Raw genomic sequence first — 27,498 nt, forward strand, 5'->3', positions numbered from 1 at the left:
AGAACAAAGACAACCCAAAACCAGCCGAAGAAAGGAGATAATAAAAATCAGAGCAGAAATAAATAAAATAGAGAACAGAAAAACTATAGAAAAAATTAATAGAACAAGGAGCTGGTTCTTTGAAAAGATCAACAAAATTGACAAACCCTTGGCAAGACTTACCGAGGAAAAAAGAGAAAGGACTCATATAAACAAAATTCAAAATGAAAGAGGAGAAATCACCACGGATATCATAGATATACAAAGAATTATTGTAGAATACTATGAAAAACTTTATGCCACTAAATTCAACAATCTAGAAGAAATGGATAAATTCCTAGAACAATACAACCTTCCTAGACTGAGTCAAGAAGAAGCAGAAAGCCTAAACAGACCAATTAGTAGAGAAGAAATAGAAAAAACTATTAAAAACCTCCCCAAAAATAAAAGTCCAGGCCCAGACTGTTATACTAGTGAATTCTATCAAACATTCAAAGAAGACTTGGTTCCTATTCTACTCAAAGTCTTCCAGAAAATTGAAGAAGCAATACTTCCAAACACAATTTATGAGGCCAACATAACCCTCATACCGAGACCAGGCAAGGGCAGCACAAAAAAAGAAAACTACAGGCCAATATCTCTAATGACTACAGATGCTAAAATACTAAACAAGCCTGACCAGGCAGTGGCACAGTGGATAGAACGTCAGACTGGGATGCGAAGGACCCAGGTTTGAGACCGTGAGGTCGCCAGCTTGAACGCAGGCTCATCTGGTTTAAGCAAAGCTCACCAACTTGGACCCAAGGTCGCTAACTCGAGCAAGGGGTTACACGATCTGCTGTAATCCCACGGTCAAGGCACATGTGGGAAAGCAATCAATGAACAACTAAGGTGTCGCAACAAAAAACTAATGATTGATGTTTCTCATCTCTCTCTGTTCCTGTCAGTCTGTCCCTGTTTATCCCTCTCTCTTACTCTGTAAATAAAAAATAAATAAAAAAAAATTAAAATACTAAACAAAATACTAGCAAATCGAATACAACAACATATTAAAAAAATAATACATCATGATCAAGTGGGATTCGTCCCAGAATCTCAAGGATGGTTCAAAATACATACAACGGTTAACGTAATACACCATATCAACAAAACAAAGAACAAAAACAACACGATCTTATCAATAGATGCAGAAAAGGCATTCGATAAAATACAACACAATTTTATGTTTAAGACTCTCAACAAAATGGGTATAGAAGGAAAATATCTCAACATCATAAAGGCCATATATAATAAACCATCAGCTAATATCATATTAAATGGCACAAAACTGAAGGCTTTCCTCCTTATATCAGGAACAAGACAGGGTTGTCCACTGTCTCCACTCTTATTTAATGTGGTGATAGAGGTTCTGGCCAGAGCAATTAGACAAGAGAAAGAAATAAAAGGCATCCATATCGGAAAAGAAGAAGGTATCACTTTTTGCAGATGACATGATCCTATACATCGAAAACCCCAAAGAATTCACAAAAAGACTACTAGAAACAGTAAGCCCATACAGTAAGGTCACAGGATACAAAATTAACATACAAAAGTCCACGGACTTTCTATATGCCAACAATGAAACATTTGAGAATGAACTTAAAAAAATAATCTCCTTCATGAATGCAACAAAAAAATAAAATACCTAGGAATAAACATAACAAAGAATGTAAAGGACCTATATACTGAAAACTACAAAGCATTGTTAAGGGAAATCGAAAAAGATACAATGAGATGGGAGAATATTCCTTGTTCTTGGGTAGGAAGAATAAATAGAATCAACATGGCCATATTACCCAAGCAATATACAAATTTAATACAATTCTCATCAAAGTTCCAATTACATTTTTTTTTTTTTTACAGAGACAGAGAGTCAGAGAGAGGGATAGACAGGGACAGACAGATGGGAACAGAGAGATGAGAAGCATCAATCATCAGCCTTTCATTGCGCGTTGCAACACCTTAGTTGTTCATTGATTGCTTTCTCATATGTGCCCTGACCACGGGCCTCCAGCAGACCGAGTAACCCCTTGCTGGAGCCAGCGACCCTGGGTCCAAGCTGGTGGGCTTTTTGCTCAAACCAGATGAGCCCGCGCTCAATCCGGCGACCTCAGGTTCTCGAACCTGGATCCTCCGCATCCCAGTCTGACGCTCTATCCACTGCGCCACCTCCTGGTCAGGCCCAATTACATTTTTTAAAGAAACAGAACAAAAAATCATCAGATTTATATGGAACTATAAAAATCCCCGAATAGCCAAAGCAATCCTAAAGAAAAAGAATGAAGCTGGGGGCATTACAATACCTGAATTCAAACTATATTCTAGAGCCACAACAATCAAAACAGCACGGTATTGGCAGAAAAATAGACACTCAGATAAATGGAACAGAATAGAAAGTCCAGAAATAAAACCACATATATATGGTCAAATAATTTTCAATAAAGGGGCCAACAACACACAATGGAGAAAAGAAAGCCTCTTCAACAAATGGTGCTGGGAAAACTGGAAAGCTACATGAAAAAGAATGAAACTTGACCACAGTTTGTCCCCTTGTACTAAAATTAATTCAAAATAGATCAAAGATCTAAATATAAGACCTGAAACAATAAAATACATAGAAGAAGACATAGGTTCTAAACTCATGGACCTTGGTTTTAAATAGCATTTTATGAATTTGATTCCAAAGGCCAGGGAAGTAAAGGCAAAGGTAAATGAATGAGACTACATCAGACTAAGAAGTTTTTGTTCAGCAAGAGAAACTGACAAAATAAACAGACAGCCAACTAAATGTGAAATGATATTTTCAAACAACAGCTCAGATAAGGGCCTAATATCCAAAATATACAAAGAACTCATAAAACTCAACAACAAACAAACAATCTAATAAAAAAATGGGAAAAGGACATGAACAGACCCTTCTCCCAGGAAGAAATACAAATGGCCAACAGATATTTGAAAAGATGCTCATCTTCATTAGTTATTAGAGAAATGCAAATCAAAACTGCAATGAGATACCATCTCACACCTGTTAGATTAGCTATTATTAACAAGACAGGTAATAGCAAATTCTGGAGAGGCTGTGGAGAAAAAGGAACCCTCATTCACTGTTGGTGGGAATGTAAAGTAGTACAACCATTATGGAAGAAAGTATGGTAGTTCCTCAAAAAACTGAAAATAGAACTACCTTATGACCCAGCAATCCCTCTACTGGGTATATACCCCAAAAACTCAGAAACATTGATACGTAAGGACACATGCAGCCCCATGTTCATTGCAGCATTGTTCACAGTGGCCAAGACATGGAAACAACCAAAAAGCCCTTCAATAGAAGACTGGATAAAGAAGATGTGGCACATATACACTATGGAATACTACTCAGCCATAAGAAATGATGACATCAGATCATTTACAACAAAATGGTTGGATCTTGATAACATTATATGGAGTGAAATAAGTAAATCAGAAAAAAACAAGAACTGCATGATTGCATACATAGGTGGGACATAAAAATGAGACTAAGAGACATGGACAAGAGTGTGGTGGTTATGGGGGGGGGGAAGAGAGGGAGGGAGAGGGGAAGGAGCAGGGGGAGGGGCACAAAGAAAACTAGATAGAAGGTGACAGAGGACAATCTGACTTTGGGTGATGGGTATGCAACATAATTGATCGACAAGATAACCTGGACATGTTTTCTTTGAACATATGTACCCTGATTTATTGATGTCACTCTAGTAAAACTAATAAAAAATAAATACATTAATTAATAAGAAAATAATAAATAAATAGAAATCAAACAATAACACATTCATATTGAGGTAAAAACAGTAAATAGTGGATAAAAGGTTAAGGTGGTTTTATAACTGTTTACATTGAGATAGGCTCAAATGTTTTCTTAATGATATTCACAAAACCAAAATAATCCGTAAGTAAAACTGGTATATGTTATAGTTCAGAAAATAAATTCTGGGAAGCAGTTAACACACATACTACTTTGTAAGAACATGATTATTTCTATAAACTTAACTCATTTCTTTTTAAAAATTTTTGTATTCAGTGAGAGGAGGGGAGGCAAAGACAGAGTCTTGCATGTGTCCCGACCAGGATCCACATTGCAGTCCCACTGTTAGGTGATGCTCTGCCCATCTGGGGCACTGCTTCACTGCTCAGCAACCAAGCTCTTCTTAGTGCCTGAGGTGGAACCATGGAGCCATCCTTAGCGATGGGGCCCAACTTGCTCTAATTGTTAACTGCTTTCTAAACAAACCAATTTGTTTTTCTTAAATTATCTTACATGTGTCAACATTTTTTGAGTGAATGCCATTTAAAAAGCTTTATCATTAAAAATGTATTTGAACATTAAAAATATACTACGTTTACAGTCTATATAAGGTCTACCAGAAAGTTCTCTCCGTTTCTATCACAAGTTTCGACACGTAAGCACGTTTATTTGGCGCATGTGTGCCTTTCTATTTTTATCACTTAATGTATACACACTGACGTAGCAAATTAACTAAAACAAAGTTGATTCACATTAGTCTTATGTGTGAAGCGATAGTGTATCCATGGCTACTGATAAAAGTTCATTTACGCCACTGTAATTTTTACGAAATTCAACAAGGAAGAAATGCTACAGAAGCATGTCTGTCACATCCACCATATTCCCTGGACTTAGCACCCTCAGACTATCACTTGTTTTTGTCCTTACAAAATTTTTTGAAGGGCAAAAAATTCAAAAATGAAAAAGATATCAAACAAGCACTGGTTCAATTTTTCACATCAAAAGATAAAACATTTTTCAAAAATGGGCTATACAAATTACCCTCATACTGGCAAGAAATCATTAATAATAATGGCAATTATATTATTTAATAAAGTTTATTGACGGTACAAAAAATTTGTATTTTGTTTTATTCCAAAAATGGACATAACTTTCCGGTAGACCTTATATAAAGGTTGTAGCCAGTTTCACAACCAATCGGAAGAATAAAAACTATCTTTCAGTTTTAATTTTTAAATTAAAATGAAAACAAAAGTATACAGCAATTCTACATGTATCATTTGTTTTTTTCATTATTATGCCACTTACTTCTTGAATCCCTTTTTTTCATTTCTTGTGCTAAAGCAATGTCAAAATGTGCGCCGTGTGCAGTCTCACACTGCGTAATTATCCTACAGACACATTCGGCAGCAAAGACTCTAGTCGCCCAGCGAGGATTGGGAAAAGGATGGGATCTGTCATCATTTCTAGTGGTGAGAACTGAGGCATCATCCCCTTTATCGCCTTCCTCTTCTTGCATTGTATCCACACAAGTAACAGCTGTAAAATCTTTTATCAAGGAAGAATACATGTAATTACAATCAATTTAAACATATATTTATAAAGGAACACAAATGACTGCAAATTCAGACCAAAACTGCTCAATCAAACATCTTCCCCCCACCCAAGTGAGGAGGGGAGAAGAGGCAGACAGACAGACTCCTGCATGAGCCCGACTCGGATCCACCCAGCATGGCCACCAGAGGGTGATGCTAGGCTCATCTGGGGCATTGCTCCAATGCAATCAGAGCTACTCTGGCGCCTGGGGTGGAGGCCATTGAGCCATCCTCAGTGCCCGGGTCAACTTTTGGTCCAATGGAGCCTTGACTGCATGAGGGGAAGAGAGAGACAGAGAGAAAAGAGAAGGGGAAGGGTGGAGAAGCTGATGGGCGCTTCTCCTGTGTGCCCTGGCCGGGAATCAAACCTGGAACTTCCACACGCCAGGCTGACGCTCTACTGCTGAGCCAACCAGCCAGAGCTTACTCATACATCTTTTAATAATGTAAAATAATCATGCCTATTAAATACAGCTAACAGTGGTATTTAAATAAATGGTGTAAGAAACCTTCTAGGTCAAAATGCAAAAGATGTTAAATTATACTCAAAATGAAAAATTGAACAAGATACTAGATACTAGGATAATTATCAATCCCCTGGATTAAGGAAAATCAGATTCCCTTGTAGGTAGTGGGGTGGATTGTAATGGGTATGCTGTTTTAATACTGTGGCTTTAATGGATTTAAGAAGGTTCCTGAACCCACTGAAAATGTCTGAAGCATTTTTCTTAGGACAGACTCACTGCTATTATTATAGTTTCACATTCTTTTGATAAACAGAGCCACTGAGTAAATTATTGTTTTTCTCCCCTTCCCTCCCAAAATATATTTTCTTATACTGTTAACTTGCTAACTCCACTTAAAATGAAGCTAATGCTATAAAAGAAACCAACTTGTTTTTCTTAAATTATCTTATATGTGTCAACATTTTTTGAGTGTATTATGATAGAATGTCACAAATAAAGTTATGGCAAAGTCCTATCTTATGACTGAGAAGTCAACAGAAACTGAAATGTATGTTTTCCTAATAAAAGGGGATAGGGCCAAACTACAAAGTATAAAGAATAAATAGTAAAATAAAATTGAGCTAATAAGCTCAGAGAGTATAAATGTAAAATGAAAATGACAGATGAGATAACAGAAAAGTATAATCAATCTATCTGTCTAAGTACATATACACAAACATTCTCTTTTAAAGGAGAAGTCCTTTAAGTTCTTATGTAGTACGGTTAGAAGAGAGTATGAAAGAACAAGTAAAGTAAAGCAACTAGGAGTTGATACTTCTCACTCTCCCCCACCATTTCCTGTTTCTGTAAAATCAATAAATAAAATCTTAAGAAAAAAAAAGAATCAAGGTAGATCATTTCTCTACCTTTTGGCTAAAATCAAGTGAAAAATCAAGGTAGAAAGTTGAGAATGTAGAAAAAAAAATACCCCAGAATTTTATGGTTCTCTTTGCTTTTACATAATTGTAGAGATCAGTGCTACATTAAATTATAAGATTCAAATAATTGAGTTGAGAATTACTGAAATATATTAGAAAGTTAAGTTTTATTAAAGTTCCACATGCTAAGGTTTGAATCCATTTCTGTGGGTCTTTGGGCAATTACTATAAACTTTCCAAGTCTTGTTTTCTCTGTATAAAACTAATATTACTGCCTATGCACAGGATGCTTGATAAAACACGTACAGTATACCTAGAACAGAACTTGTTTCTATCTCTTTCTTCCCCTCAGTTATTTTTTTCTTACTCAAAGAATATAAATTTTAAAGATTCTCTTTTTTTTTTAATGAGAAGACAGAGACAGAGACAGGAAGGGAAAGAGATGAGAGGCATCAACTCGTAGTTTTGGCACTTAAGTTGTTCACAGATTGCTTCTCTCACATGTGCCTTGACCAGGGGACTCCTGCCCAGCCAGTGACCCCTTGGCTCAAGCCAGTAACCTTTAGGCTTAAACTAGTGACCATGGAGTCATGTCTATGATCCCAGCTCAAGTTGGTGACCCTGCACTCAAGCCAGCAACCTCAGGGTTTCGAACCTGGGATCTCAGCATCCGAGGTTGACGCTCTATCCACTGCAACATGACCTGGGTCAGGATAAATGTTAAAGATTCCAGTACACTTTATCACTAACAATTATCTTATACTAGCAAAGACATTTGAAAATAAAAAGCATTTCAAACACTTTGAAAATAACATAAGTTTGGAGAAATGGCTTGCTCAGAGTATCACAACCTTTGGTGAATTTTCTATTATGTTGATGTGAGGCAATTCCTAAAATATTTATTACATGTATGAAAACAGATTATAGGCTACTAAAAGCTAGTTCTCTCTTTTTACCGCATAAATAATGACTCTACTTTTTAGTTTGTTTTACACAGGAAAATCATGAGATACCCAAAAGAAAAAAAGCAGGCTTAAGTGTTAGACTTAAACACTAGCACCAGACTCTTTATTTGAAGACAGCCTCAAGCAATTATAATCCAAATAGTCACATAAGATTGATGAGTCATCACTGGCAAACAACTTTATATAACTTTTACTTTCAATATTATTATTTCAATTGGTAGTTACCAGTACTTACCAGCTGATGCAGCAAGTACATCTTTACAAAGCTTTAGCCAGAAGGAAAGTTTTTCTACTGCCATAGAAGTAAGCATGTGAATTAAAGTCTCTCTGATATCCTGGCACAGTCTCTGATCCGTCTCTTTGTCTAGTAAGGCCAGTAATGCCCCTTCAAGGCCTACTTCTCTGATGTTAGCATCTGATAAGAAGAAAATCGATGATCTAAGTAATACAGAAAACAAAACTGCCATATGAGAAGCACACACATTTAGTAGTTTTCAAAATATTATGTGCCAGTATGTTTTAAAGAAGTAGTCCAAATATTGTGCCTTAACAAACTGAGGTCTATTTTATAACACAGTTTGGTATTATTCATGATACTCTATAGTTATTTTTTTAAAGTTTTTTTTTTTAATTTTTTTCTTTACAGGGACAGAGAGTGAGTCAGAGAGAGGGATAGACAGAGGCAGACAGACAGGAATGGAGAGAGATGAGAAGCATCAATCATTAGTTTTTTGTTGCGACACCTTAGTTGTTCATTGATTGCTTTCTCATATGTGCCTTAACCACGGGCCTTCAGCAGACTGAGTAACCCTTTGCTTGAGCCAGCAACCTTGGGTCTAAGCTGGTGAGCATTTTTTATTTTGCTCAAGCCAGATGAGCCCACACTCAAGCTGGTGACCTCGGGGTCTCGAACCTGGGTCATTGGCATCCCAGTCCAATGTTCTATCCACTGAGCAACCGCCTGGTCAGGCTATAGTTATTTTTTATGCAATGTTATTACAAGATAAATTTTTACTGAGAGTTATTAATGTTTTTCTTAAATTAGGTAAACATTTTAACCCAATTAACATTCAGTATTTAAACTCTTCCTCATTTTTTAAAAACTAATTTTTAGAGAGAAAGAGAGAGGGAGGAAGGGAGGAGGAGGGGGAAGAGAGGGGTCAGGGGAGAGGCATCAATTTGTGTTCCATTTACTTATGCATTCAGTGGTTGATTCTTGTATGTGCACTGGCCAAGGATCAAAACCATGACCTTGGCATATTGGGACAATGTTCTACCAACTTAACCATCTGGCCAGGGCTCAACACTTAAACTTTTATACAATGTTTATTTGTATGATTATTTTATTTTCTCTCTAAATTTAATTTCAAGTAAATAATCATAATTAAGATTTCCTTATTCTGGTAAGGAAAACATTTTAAATCTAGTAACATAAAGAGGAAAATTCAGAAAAAAATCTGCATGGAGAACAGTGTTTAATCACTACAACTAAGGCATTGTGGAACTAAAGAACACTACTAAATTAGTACATATTATTACACAATATTCTCATTGCAGAATAAAACATCTCAAGAAGAAATATAAGCCTTAATCTAGCATCTATTTCCTCTAATTCTGGAAATGCTAAAACAATGAATTTTCTCTTGAAGATTTAACTCATCTAGGGTTTATGAAAGCATTTGTTTTCTGAAGACTTTCCCATTATTAGACAATTTTTTTTTTTTTACAGAGACTTGAGAGAGTCAGAGAGAAGGATAGATAGGGACAGACAGACAGGAAGGGAGAGAGATGAGGAGCATCAATCATCAGTTTTTCGTTGTGACACCTTAGTTGTTCATTGATTGTTTTCTCATATGTGCCTTGACTGTGGGCCTTCAGCAGACCAAGTAACCCCTTGCTCGAGCCAGCGACCTTGGGTCCAAGCTGGTGAGCTTTTTGCTCAAGCCAGATGAGCCCGCACTCAAGGTGGCGACCTCGGGGTCTAGAACCTGGGTCCTCTGCATCCCAGTCCGATGCTCTATCCATTGCGCCGCCACCTGGTCAGGCCCATTATTAAACAATTTTTAAAAAGGAATAATCTTTTAAAGTTCAGAAGAAGATGGTAGGATTGTTTCTAATTAGTGGTCTAAGGAGACAGAATAACCAATGCAATGTTTGAGTCATGACTGAATCCTAAATTTGGGTTGGTTGATGGGAAGGAGTCATAAAAGATGTTGTTTTTTTTGATAACAGGAAATCTGTATGAGAACTGCACATTCCCTGATGTCACTAATCACTGTTAATTTTATTAATCAAGGAAATGATATGTGGTCATGTAGGAGAATGTCTCTCATGCAAAATACAAACTGAAGTATTTAGGGGTGAACTGTCATAATTGCTGCTTGCAGCCTGCCTTGAAATGGTTTGGCAAAAGGATTGTATGTCTATATAAATGAGTGTCATAAAGATCCTAAGTAGCCCTGGCCGGTTGGCTCAGTGGTAGAGTGTTGGCCTGGCGTGCAGGAGTCCCAGGTTTGATTCCCGGCCAGGGCACACAGGAGAGGCGCCCATCTGCTAATCCACCCCTCCCCCTCTCCTTACTCTCTGTCTCTCTCTTCCCCTCCCACAGCCGAGGCTCCACTGGAGCAAAGATGGCCCGGGCGCTGAGGATGGCTCTGTGGCCTCTGCCTCAGGTGCTAGAATGGCTCTGGTTGCAACAGAGCAACACCCCAGATGGGTAGAGCATCACCCCCTGGTGGGTGTGCTGGGTGGATCCCGGTCGGGCGCATGCGGGAGTCTGTCTGACTGCCTCCTTGTTTCCAACTTCAGAAAAATACAAACAACAAAAAAATCCTATGTAGGTGAATGAATTTTTCCATGGGTATAAAAAATTACAAAATTTAAAAAAGGAATTATATTTGAGTATTTTACTATAATTTACTTGAATAGCTAATTCTATAATTCTAGAAACATAAATCAGGATAAGGACACAATCAAAGCCTAAAACAACAGATATAATTTAAGTGGTGAATATAAACCAAAGGTTACTTTGGGGAGAATATCTCTTAGTTAGGAGATTAAAAATTTACTGGTTAAGGTAAATAATTACAGAAGTGTTTTCAAATGAGTTGTGCAACCTGTTCGATCACTGGTATAACCAGTTCAGCAATGCTAATTAATTCAAGCTAGTTCAAAAGTTTTAATAAAAACTAATTTAAGACAGGTAATAACAAGTGTTGGAGAGGCTGTGGAGAAAAAGGAACCGTCATCCACTGTTGGTGGGAATGTAAAGTAGTACAACCATTACGGAATAAAGTATGGTGGTTCCTCAAAAAATTAAAAATAGTGGCCCTGGCTGGTTCGCTCAGTGGTAGAGCATCGGCCTGGTGTGCAGGAGTCGCAGGTTCGATTCCCGGCCAGGGCGCACAGAAGAAGCGCCCATCTGCTTCTCCACCCCTCCCCCTCTCCTTCCTGTCTTTCTCTCTCTTCCCGTCCCACAGCCGAGGCTCCATTGGAGCAAAGTTGGCCCGAGCGCTGAGGATGGCTCCATGGCCTCTGCCTCAGGCGCTAGAATGGCTCTGGTTGCAACAGAGCCACGCCCCAGATGGGTAGAGCATCGCCACCTGGTGGGCATGCCAGGTGGATCCCGGTTGGGTGCATGCGGGAGTCTGTCTGACTGCCTCCCCGTTTCCAACTTCAGAAAAATACCAAAAAAAAAAAAAAAAATAGAATTACCATGTGACCCAGCAATCCCTCTACTGGGTATATACCCCCAAAACTCAGAAACATTGGTACGTAAAGACACATTCAGCCCCATGTTCTTTGCAGCATTGTTCACAGTGGCCAAGACATGGAAACAACCAAAAAGCCCTTCAATAGATGATTGGATAAAGATGATGTGGTACATATATACTATGGAATACTACTCAGCCATAAGAAATGATGACATCAGATCATTTACAACATAGATAGATCTTGATAACATCTTGATAACTTCATACTGAGTGAAATAAATAAATAAGAAAAAACTAAGAACTATGATTCCATACACAGGTGGGACACAAAAATGAGACTCAGGGACATGGACAAGAGTGTGGTGGTTACGGGGGATGGGGGGAGAGGAGGGAAAGAGAAGAGGGGGATAGGGGAAGGGGAGGGGCACAAAGAAAACCAAATAGAAGGTGACGGACGACAATATGACTTTGGATGATGGGTATAAAACATAATCAAATATCAAAATGACCTGGAGATGTTTTCTCTGAATCTATGGACCCTAATTAATCAATGTCACCCTGTTAAAATTGTCTAAATTTAAAAAAAATTAATAAAAACAAAAAAAAATATTTAAAAAGCACAGCCCTAGCCAGGTAGCTCTGTTGGCTATAGCGTCCCTGACCCCCATATACCAAGTTGTCAGGTTTGATTCCTGGTCAGGGCACAGAGAAGAAAGAATTAACCAATGAAGGCATGAGTAAGTCGAACAAATCGATGTTTCTCTCTGTAAAATCAATACATTTTTTAGAAAAAGCTTAAAAGCATAGTATGACAATAAAAAATATTACAGATTTGAATGCTTTAAGTATCAGAAAGCATTGTGAAATCTGAGATCTAAAGTATAACAGCACTTTCTTGTGTGTTTTTTTGTTTTTTGCGAGAGACAGAGAGAAGGACAGATAGGAACAGAGAGATAGGAAGGAAGAGAGATGAGAAGCTTCAATTCTTTGTTGCGGCACCTTAGTTGTTTTCTAGAAAGCACCCTGATTGCTTTCTCAGAGGTGACTTGACTGGAGGCTACAGCAGAGCAAGTGATCCCTTGCTCAAGCTGGCGACCTCGGGGTTTCAAACCTGGGTCTGCTGTGTCCCAGTACGACGCTCTATCCACTGCGCCACCGCCTGGTCAGGCTTGTTTTTATTGTTGTTTTTTTCTTCTTTTCCAAGTGAGTAGAGGGGAAATAGAGAAACAGACCCCTGCGTGCGCCCCAACTGGGATCCACCCAGCAACCTCTATCTGGTGCTGAAACTCTGCCCATCTGGGGCCATACTTACAACTGAGCTATTTTTAGTACTTGAGGTGCAAAGGATTCATTCATGGAGCCATCCTCAGAGCCCAGAGCCCATGTACTTGAACAAATTGAGCCATGGCTGCTGTTGGGAAAAGGGAGAGGGAGAGAGAGAGGAAAAGAGGGAGAGGGGAAGAGGAGAAGAAGGAGAGAGGGAGAGAAAGAGGAGAAAAGGGAGAGGGAGACAGGGACGGAGAATGAAATAAGATACGGAAAGGGAGAGAGAGAGAGAAAAGGAGGACGAGGGGTAGAGAAGCAGATGGTCGCTTCTCCCATGTGCCCTGACTGGGAATTGAACCAGGGACATCCAATACCCAGCTGTTCTACCATTGAGCCAACTGGCCAGGGCCCACATTTTTGTTTGCTGTAGTACACACATACTCCAGAGGCAGAAAGACAGGAGGGAGAGAAATGAGAAGCACCAACTTGCAGCTGCAGCACTTTAGTTATTCACTGACTGTTTTCTCATACCTGCCTTGACTGGGGGGCTCTAGCAGAGTCAATGATCCTTTGCTCAAGCCAGGGATCTTGGGCTCAAGCCAGCGAACTTGGGAATCAAGCCAGTGACCTTTTGGGTTCAAGCCAGCAACCCTGCGCTCAAGCCGGCGATCCTGCGGCTCAAGCCAGACGAGCCCACGTTTAAGTCAATGACACGGGGGTTTCGAATCTGGGTCCTCAATGTCCCAGGTTGATGCCACCATGTGTCAGGCTATGACAGCACTTTTGATACTATATACATAAAACTATGATATTATCATTACTATTTTTGTAGGCTGTTTGAATTTATATGTGTGTTTGGATTACATAATTTTAAAATGAAGGGACAGACCATTCATTTGGTTAGAGCATTGTTCTGATATGCCAAGGCTGCAGGTTCAATCTGCAGTCAGGGGACATACAAGAATCAATTAGTGAGTACATAAATGGGTTGAACAGCAAGTCAGTGTTTCTTTCTCTCTTTCCCTTCCTCTCTGTCTCTAAAATCAATCAATCAATCAATAATAAAATAAAATGATGGGATATATACTTCAAACAAATCTTATTGGTTAAGAAATCCTTTAATTTACCTCCGAAATATAGAAAAAGGGACCAAAAAATTCCTTAACTTGAAGCTGACTCATCTATGGTGGACTTCATTAAATGAAATTTTGGGAGAAGAAAAGGCACATATAAATTACTTAAGAGCTAAATCCAATTCAATTGACCTGTGAAAAAACTTGCTTTAAACCCAATGGCTCTCAAACTTTAGTATACATTAACACAGGATTTGTAAAAACATAGATAACAGATTGCTGGGCTCTATTCCCAGATTCTTCCTTTAGCCGATTTGGGATTGCATCCAATACTGCATTTCTGACAAGTCCCCAGGTGTGGTGGATGCTGCTGGTTTGGAGGCCTACCTTTGAGAACCACTGTTCTAAACCAGTAACATCACTGGTTATAATGATAACAATTGTTAGCAATTGTCTGTCGTAACAGGTTTAAGACATATTATATACTTGCTTATAAGTTTTGTTTTAAAAACTCATGTTTAGGATATGCAGAAAAATACTGTTCTGAAAAATGACATCCCAAAAGTAATATAATAGGAAGAGTATTGAACTAATTTAAAGAGTAATAGTCATTTGTTAATTTTTACAACTTCTTCTAAAGCTTAAAAATAAATTTACAATTTTTAATCTAAATGATGTAATTATAAATTAGTTAAAAAAGAACTCATGTTTCCACGTAAGATTTAAGATTAAAACAATTATTTGAGCTGGAGCTAATAGTGAGAAAAAGAATTACCTGGAGTCAACTCTTGTTTGCTCTCCTTAGCAAGCATAACAGCATGTTCTGAAACTTCAGCTGCTTCTCTCTGCACAAGCTGACGTAAACAAGCCAGAACTGCTCTTCTCAGTAACAAATAGGGACTACAGAGGTTCACCTGGAAAACACCATGTGGGAACTGAAGGAAGTGATATTCGTGCTAGCACTCCAAAAACCTAGCAGATATTCACTGGACCCCTCCTGATTCTGCCAAGCCCATTACTGGGTTGGATGCAACTTGTTAAATATATAAAAATTCAAATTATTGTAGTATACATTTTTTATTATATAACTTAGAAATAACTTAAGGAGTAAGACGTACTTGATTATGCAATATTCATAAGTAAATCCAAGCAGAAGCCTCGTGACAATGTTAGCAGACATAAAACTTATGAGCAAAAATATTATAGTTTTGAGATAAAAGCAATGTAACTGAGAAAGAATTTACCTTCAGTTTATATATTTGTGCTCATGCAACTATAATATAATTTTTTAATGATTCTCTAGTAGAAATATGAAAATAAAGAACAGTTTGGTATGGTTTAAGACAATGAATATGTGTCTTATGATAGTGATTTTTCCAAGCAAAATTTGAGTAATGGCATAATTCCTATAGTTATCTTTAGACCTGGTTGTATGGAAGAAAAGGACTGAAGTAGGTCAATTTGCTGAAAAGGGCAGAGGCTAATTTTGAGGAAAAGAGTAGGTGGTGGCAGCTGGCTTTGTGAATTACAGAAGAAACACATGCAAAGACAGCTAAATCCTAAATTTTACCAGAAGCCAAAAGACAAAAAGTTTGTAAATACATGATCAGTGAAAGATATGGACAGGAACTACTTTGTAAATATTTTCTAAGACATCCTCAAGCTATATCATAAACTCAAAAGTGGGAATAGAGGAATGTCATTCACAAAGTCCCAAGGTAATGTCATTCCAGTCACGTTTAAGAACTCTGTTGTGAGAAACTAGTACACACGATAACAGAGAAGTTAAAATATAAAAACATTAAATTTATTCATGCCCAAGATTATGGCTACATCTAATAAGAATGACAAAAAAGCACTCTATGAGACAATTTTAAAGAAAAGTTAATGAATCTATTAGCTATTTTAACTGGAGTTTTAAAAGCATATAACACAAGGCAGGTGCAGCATTATCCAAGCTAGTCAATCTAACATAGAAAGCATGCTTAGAAGTATTTTGGTAGAAAGAAGACTGAAGGCTGTCACACAAAGCAAAATGGGATGCTTAATATCTCCATGTCATTCTCCAGCCTTTGTAAAGGGAAGAGGAATAGACTGGGTTAAGGCAAACAAACTAAACAGGCAAAATAAGAAATTAAATCAAACTGTAACTACAATTCCATTCGGAAATGAACATGTTAACCAAAATGATGCAAAATTAAGTGCAAGAAGTAAATATACCAGCTGGAGAAGGTTAGGGAGGACTTTTTTACACTGGTATTAAATAACACTATAAAGCATGCTACATACAGTGGAATTTGCATTAATGGTTAGCTTAAAAAGAGATGCATAAGAAAACAAGAACATCTACTGCTAAAAAAATGACAAGGAAACAACACTGCAAACCTCAAAAGAAGTTAGGAATCAAGGGTCAGGGACCTACCAACAAAGAATTATCCAACAAGATCTCCTGCACAAAAACAAATGACAGACCAGTCAAGACAGAACCAAATGGTAAATACTAGAGTGATTTTGACAACAGTTATCTAAAAAGTAAAATACAAATGTTGTTAGAGCTCTATCATTAAAACTGGCTTAGCTTCAGCTTTAAAAATATGCCACAAATACTTCATTTACTTAAAATATGAGTTGAGCTAAGATCTTGAAAACAGTCAACTCAGGATGTAAAAATATAATTTTAAAATGTACATTTGTGAATTTAGTTTTTCCTTTGGAATCTCTCATTAAGCTTCAGTAACAAACCAGATCAGAGTTGCCAGTGTGAGAGGACGGATCTGGATTGCATTCACAGGAACAGGTGTCCAGCAAGGAACAAAGTTAATGGTTTATCTCATCACAAGTTAATTATAGATTTTTTTTTCTTATTCTTGGAAGCCAAGTTTTAAAATTGAGAGTACTCAGAATTGCTACTGTAGCTGAGACCAAGTTCAGAAGAGTTAAATAGCATGCAGTTAGAAGAAAGTCTTTTCCACTAAGATTCTTTCTTAATGAAAAATGTAATCTGAATATTAAGGGAGTTTTAATTAATGTGAAAACACTTCATGCTAAATAATTAAACTCTGTAGAAAAAAAACCTCTGATCATAAAATTGTTAAATATGAAAGCAAAGGCAATTTCCTAACTATAGAAAACTCTAAAATATAATAAATTTAGAATAAAAAGCTTTAATAACCAAACTAAGACACAAAAATTAACATTACAATAGCAACTTTTGAATATAATTTCTGTGTAAAAAAAAAATCACTTTACAGCCTGACCAGGTGGTGGCGCAGTGGACAGAGCAGCAACCTGAGATGCTGAGGACACATTTTTGAAACCCTGAGGTTGCTGGCTTGAGCACAGGCTAACCAGCTTGAGTATGGGATCACCGGCTTGAGCAGAGGATCAAAGACATGACCCCATGATTGCTGGCTTGAGCGCAAAGGTTGCTGGCTTGAAGTCCCACCCTCCACCCTGTCAAGGCACGTATGAGAAAGCAATCAATGAACAATTAAAGTGCCTCAACAAGTTGATGCTTCTCATCTCTCTCTCTTCTCGTCTGTCCCTGCCTGTCCCCCTCTCTCTAAAAAAGAAATATCACTTTACAGCTTAAATATTATAACTAACATGAATATGATTTGTAATTGTTACTTTTGATTTTCTCAATTGCTCTGAATGTGAGCACAAAATAATCTGATAATATCTATTCTTCCTTATGTGTATGTAACCTTTCTCGTTTAGGAAAAGGGTAATGAGTTTGAACAGATCTAATTGACCAAGAGTTAGTAGTTAGTCTTGCTTTTTATTTCTCAACAAACTTTATTTGTTTATTCATGTAACGTTAAAGAAATTTAATAAATGGCCTGACCAGTAAGGTGCAGTGGGATAAAGCATTGACCTGGGATGCTTAGGTTTTAAACTGAGGTCACTGGCTTGAGCATAAGCTCATCACCTTGAGCATGGGATCATAGACATGACCCCATGGTTGCTAGTTTGAAGCCCAAGGTCACTGGCTTGAGCAGGGGTCACTAGCTCGGCTGGAGTCCCTAGGACAAGGCATATAGGAGAAACAATCAATGAACAACTCAAGTGCACAACTACAAGTTGATGCTTCTCATCTCTCTCTCTTCTTGTCTCTCTCAAAAAAACAAAAAATTTAATAAATGAATCCATGTAGTGAAAGAAATTTTGAAAGGCCATTAATGGAAATTTCCTACTATAATTAAAAAAAAATGGCAGCATCATTATATTCAAATGGAGAGTGAAAAGTCAGACCAACGTGCAAAGGAGTGGATGTTTTTCAAAGGAGTGGTGGTTTTTGCAATGGTTCTCTAAATATAAAGAGTAATGTTTCCGAGGAAAAGTCGTTTGGTAGTCAAGGTAAAATCCTTTTCCAGTAAGTGCTGTTTTCTCTTATACATGTATAATGCAGGCAGGAAACAAAGTTTCTACCAGGAAGGTCAGTCACAGCCTGCCCCTTTCTAAGAGTCTTACATATATAACTATCAAAAGCAATACGAAGGCAACATAATCTGTGTATAAGGTATCCAGGAAAAAAATAAAACCTGCTACTTAATATGTGGTTATTAAATGTCTGGGGCATGTGCCTTTATAGGCACATCTTGGCTAATTCTTGTGTTTTACAGACACAAGAGCTGAGGCTGGAAGAGGTGATGGCACAGAGCCAGGAGCCATTTGTAACTAAAAGTCAGTATAAAATAATGAAATGAGGATGGGACAAAAAGTTCAGAATCCTGGTTTCTAGATGTAAAGCTACCATACTACTTAATCAAATTATTTGACTTTTTGGTCCTTAGTTTATCTTTTCATTGAGAAGACTGTTTGTTTTTTTACAGAACTGTTTTTTTACAAAGACAGAGAGAGTCTCAGAGAGAGGGATAGACAGGAACAGACAGACAGAAACGGAGAGATGAGAAGCATCAATCATTAGTTTTTCATTGCGCATTGCGACACCTTAGTTGTTCATTGATTGTTTTCTCATATATACCTTGACCGCGGGCCTTCAGCAGACCGAGTAACCCCTTGCTGGAGCCAGCGACCTTGGGTCCAAGCTGGTGAGTTTTTGCTCAAACCAGATGAGCCCGCACTCAAGCTGGTGACCTCGGGGTCTCGAAACTGAGTCCTCAGCATCCCAGTCCGACGTTCTATCCACTGCGCCACCACCTGGTCAGGCAAGAAGACTGGTTTTTAATGATGTTTGAGGTTCTTTCAAGGTCGAAATGCTGCATATTTTGCCTCAAGTTTGAAAATAAAAGATCTGTCTAAATAAGGTAACAATTCTCAACTGTCACATTACTAATAGGAGTGTGCTATGAATACTGCAGGCAGAAAAAATTAAAAATCAAAGGTGTCAAGTTTTCATTCTAAATGTAATAATTTTTTTATTTTTTATTTTTGCGGAGACAGAGACAGAGAGAGAAACAGATAGGGAGAGAGATGAAAAGCATCAACTCTTCATTGCAGCTCCTCAGTTGTTCATTGATTGCTTTCTCATATGTGCCTTAACCGGGGGGCTACAGCAGAGCAAGTGAACCCTTGCTCAAGCCAGTGACCTTGGATCCAAGCTGGTGAGCCTTGCTCAAACCAGATGAGTCCGCGCTCAAGCTGGCGACCTCGGGGTCTTGAACCTGGGTCCTCTGCATCCCAGTCCAACGCTTTATCCACTGCGCCACTGCCTGGTCAGGCCAAATGTAATAATTTTTGATGCAGTCCACTGACAGTAATGAACCACCTCCTATATTCATTAGACATATTAGTAGAATGAAGATATTGATGCATATGCTGTTAGAATATTATGAAAAATGTTATGTGCCCATCTGAGATGGAAAGAACTTTGTATGTGATAATTTGGAAGAGACTAAGAAGAGAGGGAAAATGTTGCCACATAAATTTTTCCATGTCCTACAGTATGTATTTATATAATACCTGGGACATGTAAGCACACTGCATATGCTCACTGATTAATAAATAAATATTCAAAGTATTAAGTTCAACATTAATGGGAGAAAAATGAATCAACATATGAGAAGTTTAAGGTATGATATATAAAAACTGGTTCCCCACTCCCACATGAAAGACTAGAACTGAGGGAAAAAAGCCATTGCACACAGTCTAGAGAATTATATCTAAGTTTCCAATAAAAGACACCCAGGTCTCATTTATTTACTTATTTTTAAATGTTTATTTTATTGATTTTAGAGAGAGGAAGGGAGAAAGCAGGAGAGAGACAGGAACATCTGTGCACTGACCAGGGATCAAACCAGCAACCTCTGTGCTTCAGTACAATGCTCTTAACTAACCGAGCTCTCTAGCCAGGACTCAGGTCTCTTTTATAATTTAATACTCACACAGAGGCTGCTGACCAGGCTAGACAAGTTAACATGTCGTGGAGCAAACATATGAAGCTGCTGAAGACAAGAGATGGCCTGAGCTTGAACAAGGCAGTCTGGGTTATCCTGCATCACTGCACAACCCAACAGACAGGAAGTCCTTAAGGCAGAAATTGAAGTACTGTTACCTAAAATAAAAGCAGAAAGCTTTTCGTAATTGGCCTATAAAATCATTAATCTTTAAGTGTATATTACTGGGTTAAAAAATTTCCCCCCAATTTTAAATGTAAGAATCTATAAAGTAATCTACAAAAGCGGGGATAATCCAGCTGAAAGATTTTTAGATGATTAAATAATTATTCTTAGTTTGAAAGGTTTATGGCTATACAAATCATTAGGCAAAGAAAAACATAAGACTACCCATTATACCAAAGTTTTCTGAAAAGTAGAATTAGAAATTGCTAATATACTTATCCCTGCTTATATTAGCTGAGAGTTGTTTTCATATATTAACATCATACAATGTTCATATGAACAGATCAGAATATCTGAGTTTTGGATGCAGTAGTTTATGTCTTATGAGATTTAAGAGTTATTCTAGTTCATGTCTTTCATTTTAATTAAGAGAAGCATTTTTAAAACATATCAAATCTTCCTAAATATATATGCATTCCTTGTCTTTTCAAGGTGAGAAATCAGAATAAATGGCATTTATTTAACAAAATACACTATTGAGCACCTACTTGTGCCATTCAGAAAGGCTTTTCAACTTTCCCTTCCTTTGATAAGAGAAAAATGAAACCCAGAGATGTACAAATTTTCCCAATGTCACTCCAGTAGTGGTAGAGCTTAAATTAAGTACCATAGTTCCTACGCTATTTTTCTATTGTGTCATCATCTAGTATTCAAAGTCTTCCCAAGAGTATTCTCAACATTCTGCCAATACATGTGAATAGAACAGTCTGGTAAACTTCATTTTAATGACAAGTATTTGAGTCAACTATAGGAATTGAATTCATTCGTTTTTATATGTACATTTTTCATGTAAAACACCTCAAAAATAGCTATGCATACCTTGTAACTCTGGACCTAATGTAGTAATAAGGGCATTCAAACAATGACCAAGACTCTGGTGAACTTCAGCATGAGTAGGAGGCACATTTAACAACAACATTATAATAAGAGAAAGGGTAGGTTCCACATGCATATAGTAGAGTGAGCCAGCAGAATCAATTATCAATGATAGAGCATGTAGTGCCCAGGTCTGTGAAGACAGAAAAAAAATTTTAATATGTATAGCAGCAGCATTAAGAAAGATAAAACCCAATGAATTATTCTTTTTTTGAAGCAAGTGATAAAGTATTAGCAAAGTAAAGTACTTGTGTGCTATTTCTAACTTGGAAAGGGAAATAAAAAACTTTAAGCCTTGGCCAGGTGACTTAGTGGATAAAGGGGAGCGCCAGAAGTTGTGGGTTCACCCCCTAGTCAGGGCACATATGAGAAGCAGTCAATAAGTACACAACTAAATGGAACAACTAAGTAAAATGATGAGTTGATGCTTTTCTCTTTCTCTCTCCCTTCCTCTCCTCCCCTTCCTCTCTCAAGTCAATAGGAAAAAAAGTCTTAATTTAATTTTTAATTTTTTTTTTCATTTTGAGAGAGAGAGAGAGAAGGGGGGGAGGAGCAGGAAGCATCAACTCCCCTTATGTGCATTGAACAGATAAGCCCAGGATTTGGAACTGGTCACCACAGCATTCCGGGTTGATGCTTTATCTACTGCGCCATGACAGGTAAGACAAAAAAAAAATACTTTTACCTGGGACTCTTAAAAAATTTTTTTTAAAAATTAAAACTTTAAAAGTTTAAGAAAATGTTTCTCTTTAAATGTCTAGTAAAAAACAACTGAGAGACAATCATCTAGTTTAGAATGCTATATCTCAGCACTAAGAATCCCAAGATACTGTTTGACTCTTTAGCTAACAGCCTGAGCTAAATCTAGTTTATTGATAATTGTTTATTGTTTAATCTATATAAAGAATGAAAACTGAAGTTTTTAAGATTCAACAAAATCTACAACTACATACTATAATATGAACAAATTTCTCAAAGACAAAGCTGAAAAAGCCAGACATAAAAGTGTACATACCAGACGATTCCACTGATAAAGATTATAAAAGCAGGCAAAACTAATAAGTGCTCTTGCAAAATAGGACAGTGGTTATCCTTGGTGGGACAGGTGTGACCAGAAAGGAACATGAGGATAATGTTTGGGGTAGTGATAGTGTTCTGCTTACTGATCTAGGTATGGGTACACGGTGCACACTCTGAGACTTTACTCACAGAAATGAACACTTAGGATAGTCACACTTTTATAAACGATGATTAGAAAATAAGTATTTTTATATGTATATATATAAATACATATTAAACAGACAAAACACCCTCAAACCAAATCTGGTCTCCATCTGTTTTTATAAATAAAGTTTTACTGAAACCCAATTGTGCTCATTCATTTATGTATGACTTATGGCTGCTTTCCTGCTACGTGGCAGAAGTTGCAGTGATAGAGACTGTCTGACTTGTAAAGCCTAAATAACTTACTGTCTTACCCTTTATAAAATAAATCTGCCAACTCTGATTTAAATGAGACAGGACTGGTCATGTACTGATAACCACTGAAGTTGGATAAAGCATATAGGTTCCTCATATACTCTCAATTTTTACGTATGTTTTTATTTTCCATAATAAGCATATAAAATGTTCTTCATTCAGGAAATCAACTTAGAAAGTTTAACTCCCTTTATCAATGGATGTATAAGAAAGCTTACAGCACTTTAAATCCCACAAAAATAAACTCCCACTAAGTGAGAGATAGCAGCAACCAAGAAGAATCAGATTAGCCCTGGCTGGATAGCTCAACTGGTAAGAGTGTCATCCCCATACGCAGAGGATAAAGATGGATTCCAGTCAGAGAACATACAGAAACAGATGGATGTTTCTCTCTCTCTCAAATCAATAAATAAATTAGAAAAAAAGAGTCAGATTTAATGACAAAGAAAGCCATATAAAGAAGCATTTAAATCAATCAACAACAAAAAATTCAATATAAAGCATGTGCATAACTATGCATATGCTTTATATGCATAGAATTCAATATAAAAGCATAGCTATGCACATGCTTTTATATTGAATTCCTTTTGTTGATAGATTAAAAAGCTACTGTATATATATATAATGAAATACTATGGGGCCATGAAAAAGAAGGAAATCTTACCTTTTGTGACAACATGGATGGACCTAGAAACTATTATGTTAAGTAAAATAAGCCAGGCAGAAAAAGAAAAATATCGCCTGACCAGGCGGTGGCACAGTGGATAGAGTATCGGACTGGGATGCGGAGGACCCAGGTTCAAGACCCTGAGGTCGCCAGCTTGAGCGCGGGCTCATCTGGTTTTAGCAAAAGCTCACTAGCTTGGACTCAGGGTTGCTGGTTTGAGCAGGGGGTTACTCGGTCTGCTGTAGCCCCCTGGTCAGGGCACATATGAGAAAGCAATCAATGAACAACTAAGGTGTCGCGGCGAAAACTAATGATTGATACTTCTCATCTCTCTCCGTTCCTGTCTGTCCCTATCTACCCTTCTCTCTGACTCTCTCTGTTTCTGTAAAAAAATAAATATAAAATAAAACCTCAAAAAAAACCCCATCATATGACCTCACTCATCTGAAGAATCCAAGGAACAATGTGAACTGAGGAAGGGAATAAGACAGAGGCGGGGTCAAAGGAACCAGAGGGAAAGCAGACAGAGGGAAAGGGAATGAGAGGATGAGATAATCCTGGAGGGAAGGGGGGAGGGTGTTGCAGGGAGGGGGGTAAGGGGGATGTTGAGGGGAACACGGGGGAGGGGGGGATGCATTTGGGGGGACACTAGAATTTATGTAAACACAATAAATTAAAACCAATAAAAAAAAACAACCTTTGCATTCAGAACAGACTTGTCCCCCCCCCACACCTTTTTTTTGAGAAAGAGAGGGAGAGAGAGAGCAAGCCTGCCCTGTGGTGGCACAGTGGATAAAGAGTCAACTTGGAATGCTGAGGTTGCTGGGAGTTGATGCTTCCTGCTCCTCCCCATCTTCTCACTCCTTTCTCTTTCTCTCACTATTCACTAAAATGAATAAATATAATCTTTAAAAAAAAAATAGAGAGACAGGAAGGGAGAGAGAAGATGAGAAGCATCAACTCATAGTTGCTTTCACTTTAGTTGTGCATTGATTGATTCTCTTATCTGCCTTGACCAGGGCTGAGCCAGTGTCCCCTTGTTCAAGTCAGCGACCTTGGGTTTTTCACACCAGTGACCTTTTGAGCTCAAACTGTCAAGCTTTGGGATCATGTGAACAATTCCCCTCCTCAAGCCAATGACCCTGCTGGTGACCTCAGGGCTTCAAACCAGCAACTCCCACTGTTCTGGGTTAACACTTTATCCACTGTGCCACCACCTGTCAGGCATCAGAACAGACTTCTTGAATAAGAGAAATATAATAAATAGAAGCAAAAAGTACTATACTAAAAAAAGGATAAGTCAATTCAATCAAGTATTAGATAATATGGAGGACAGTATTAATAATATGGTAATTCAAAGAATGAAAGCCAATTCTGGATTAGGGATATTGAAGTTTGATAAGAAGTTGCTTAACTGGATCTAAGGAATACTAAAAATTTTGGATTATCAGATAGAAAATAGGAAGAAGAGCAACAGGAAAAATGTAAGTGCAGACATGAGAGTGACATGTGTGGGATAAAAGTAGGAAGATCATCTGTATAGTAGAATACCAACACTTTGGGGTAATAAGAGAGCAGGTTCCTGGGTCGGTTGATGAAACCTGAATGAGACATTGATTTAGGAAGCCATGAGCAGTTTTCAGTTTCTCAATAGGGAAGTGAAAAGGTAAGTCTGTCAGGGAAACAAATCTGGTTTCACATGAGGGGGAGTTGAAATGAACCTGGTCACTGCCAGGTACTCAGTGGCATACTGGATGAATTCAGAGGGTTTCTAGGAACAAAAATGGCTTTGGTCGGTGATTTCTAGCTGCATTATTATGCAGAGCACAAAGGCAAGTTTGGACACAAGTTTCTGGAATTTGAGTTTGGGCTGGAAGGAAATCTTAGATATGCTAACAACAGCAATTACAAAAATCATGTCATGATCAGAAAAGAGGCTTACGTACTCAAGAGTGTAATGGAAGAACTGAAGAGAATTATTGATGACAATGAAGTTATAAAAGATGATGCTTTGTGGCCTCGCCCTGATAGTGTTGGCTGACAGAAGATTGAATTAGAATTGGAGATGAACACATTTCTTTTACTATATCGAAAATAGGTTCTCTTATTGATAAAAATCAGTCAAAGGACCCTGAAGGCCTTCGAGTAATTTTACTGTTTGGTACATGACCTAAAATGTTTAATTTTTAGTCTTACTAAATTATATTTCAAGAATTATATTTTAATCTTCCCTGGCTGGTTGGCTCAGTGGTAGAGCATTGGGCTGGAGTGTCAAAGTCTCGGGTTCGATTCTGGTCAGGACACACAAGAGAAGCGACCATCTGCTTCTCTACCCCTCCCCCTACCCTTCTCTTTCTCTTTTTCTCTCTCTCTCTTCCCCTCTTGCAGCCATGACTCAATTGGCTCCAGCAAGTTGGCCTTGGGCACTGAGGATGGATCCATAGCCACCACCTCAGGGGCTAAAAAAAAAAAAAAAAAAGGCTTGGTTGCTGAGCAACAAAGCAACAGCCTGAGATGGGCACAGCAGTGCGCCCTAGTGGGCTTGCTGGGTGGATCCCAGTTGGGGAGCAGGCCTGAGTCTGTCTCAGCCTCCCCTCCTCTCAATAAAGAAAAAAAAAATCTAAATTATTTGTTTTTTAAAGTTGCTTTTATATTTAATTAAGATTGTTTTTACATTTAATAGGGGACGATTTATTTGTCATTCACAATATTGAGGTTTTTATGAATGTGAAGCAAACAAATTTGTTGTATGCAAATTGAAAATAAAAAAAACATAAACAAGCTTACTGGTTATCTTCACTTGTGTCCAAGTGAGTCAGACAATCCCCACACACATTAAATTCTGTAAATAAAAGCCAACTTTTGCTCCAATAAAATTTACCCAAGCTTGAAAAAAATAAAAATAAAAAACCTAAAAGTAAAGCAACCAGGTAGAAGACTATTACAGTAAATAAAGACACACATGAAATAGTTAAGAGGAGTAAAAGAGCAGGAAGAGTAACAATCCTTAAAGATTTGATTAAATACCAGGAAAATGATGACTTTGACAGGAATGGGTAAGATATATACAACAATGCGGTAAAGTGGTGAAGAACGTGGATTTAGAGTCCATGACTTGTGTTTTAACCTGAGTTACTTATTTTCTGTAAGCCTCAGTTTTCTTTCTGTATAATGGGAATATACACCCTAGATCACTGCGAGGATTAACTATATGAATATGTTTAGAAGAATGTAATAAAATGCCTGGTACCTATTAAGCTCTCCAAAATAACAGATGTTATCATTAAGATGGCAAGGAGAATCGTTCTTAGAAAAAGATACTGAACTAGACTTTAGACACTGAGTGGGAAGTAAAAATAGTAAGATTTAAATTTGAAAAATCCATCATGGCTAAAAATGGTTTTGATATTTATTATGAGAGGGAAATTACTTATAAATTACTAATGGTCAATAAAACATAATTTGTATTAGGTACAAATCACAAATCTCAAGAAGGGTACACATAGGGTACTCACCTGTACATCAGGAGAAGTGCTGTCCTGAGACAAAGTATATAGAACTCCCACACAAGAATTCAAATGTTGAGAACTTATTCCTCCTAAATACCTATGGAGGGATCCCAAAGCCAATGAATGGCCTGTTCTGGTAACCATGTCCCTTGCTGATTTTAGTCTATGATTATGGAAATAAAAATAAATGATTATTACTGAGGCAAAATTACTGCATGATACTGTCACTGAGGCTAAACTTTTAGTATGAATAGTTCCAAAATTCAGAAATATATTTATTGTTAACCGACAAAAAAATTCTGAAATAACCAGGTATCTTGCAAAGAAAAACAATGCAAAAATAAAAATGTCTTCACATTATTATTTAAGTAACAACAATTTCAATGTCTTTCAGAGATATACATACTAATATGGAGGGCATTATTACTTTATTGAATTACATTTTAAAAATTCACATTGCTGAGATACTTTGATTCCATATAGAGTTCAACTCAAGAACTTTGATTTTAAAATTAAATATAAGAGAAATATTAGAAAATTTCTCATGTATTGTGTGCTAATTTAAGTGCTTCTCATTTAGTTCTTTAATCC

General features: G+C 37.4%; 1 protein-coding gene and 1 pseudogene across 2 annotated transcripts in view; one reads left to right on the forward strand and one right to left on the reverse strand.

Annotated features, from left to right (window-relative positions):
• Positions 1-27,498, reverse strand: part of HEATR5A (HEAT repeat containing 5A) — a 134,084-nt gene that overhangs the window by 40,728 nt on the left and 65,858 nt on the right. The window contains exons 19-25 of one of the 2 annotated variants that reach the window (XM_066277673.1): positions 26,914-27,070; positions 21,196-21,385; positions 20,140-20,309; positions 16,215-16,241; positions 14,568-14,706; positions 7,976-8,155; positions 5,105-5,344 (exon numbers count right to left, since the gene is read on the reverse strand). In XM_066277673.1, coding sequence (XP_066133770.1) covers positions 5,105-5,344; positions 7,976-8,155; positions 14,568-14,706; positions 16,215-16,241; positions 20,140-20,309; positions 21,196-21,385; positions 26,914-27,070 — 1,103 coding nt within the window. The remainder of the gene's footprint in view (positions 1-5,104; positions 5,345-7,975; positions 8,156-14,567; positions 14,707-16,214; positions 16,242-20,139; positions 20,310-21,195; positions 21,386-26,913; positions 27,071-27,498) is intronic. The other variant, XM_066277674.1, reaches the window with a different exon arrangement.
• Positions 25,182-25,652, forward strand: LOC136333932 (protein mago nashi homolog 2 pseudogene; annotated as a pseudogene).

The sequence above is a fragment of the Saccopteryx bilineata genome, chromosome 4, assembly GCF_036850765.1.
Source record: "Saccopteryx bilineata isolate mSacBil1 chromosome 4, mSacBil1_pri_phased_curated, whole genome shotgun sequence".
NCBI classification, from domain to species: Eukaryota; Metazoa; Chordata; class Mammalia; order Chiroptera; family Emballonuridae; genus Saccopteryx; species Saccopteryx bilineata.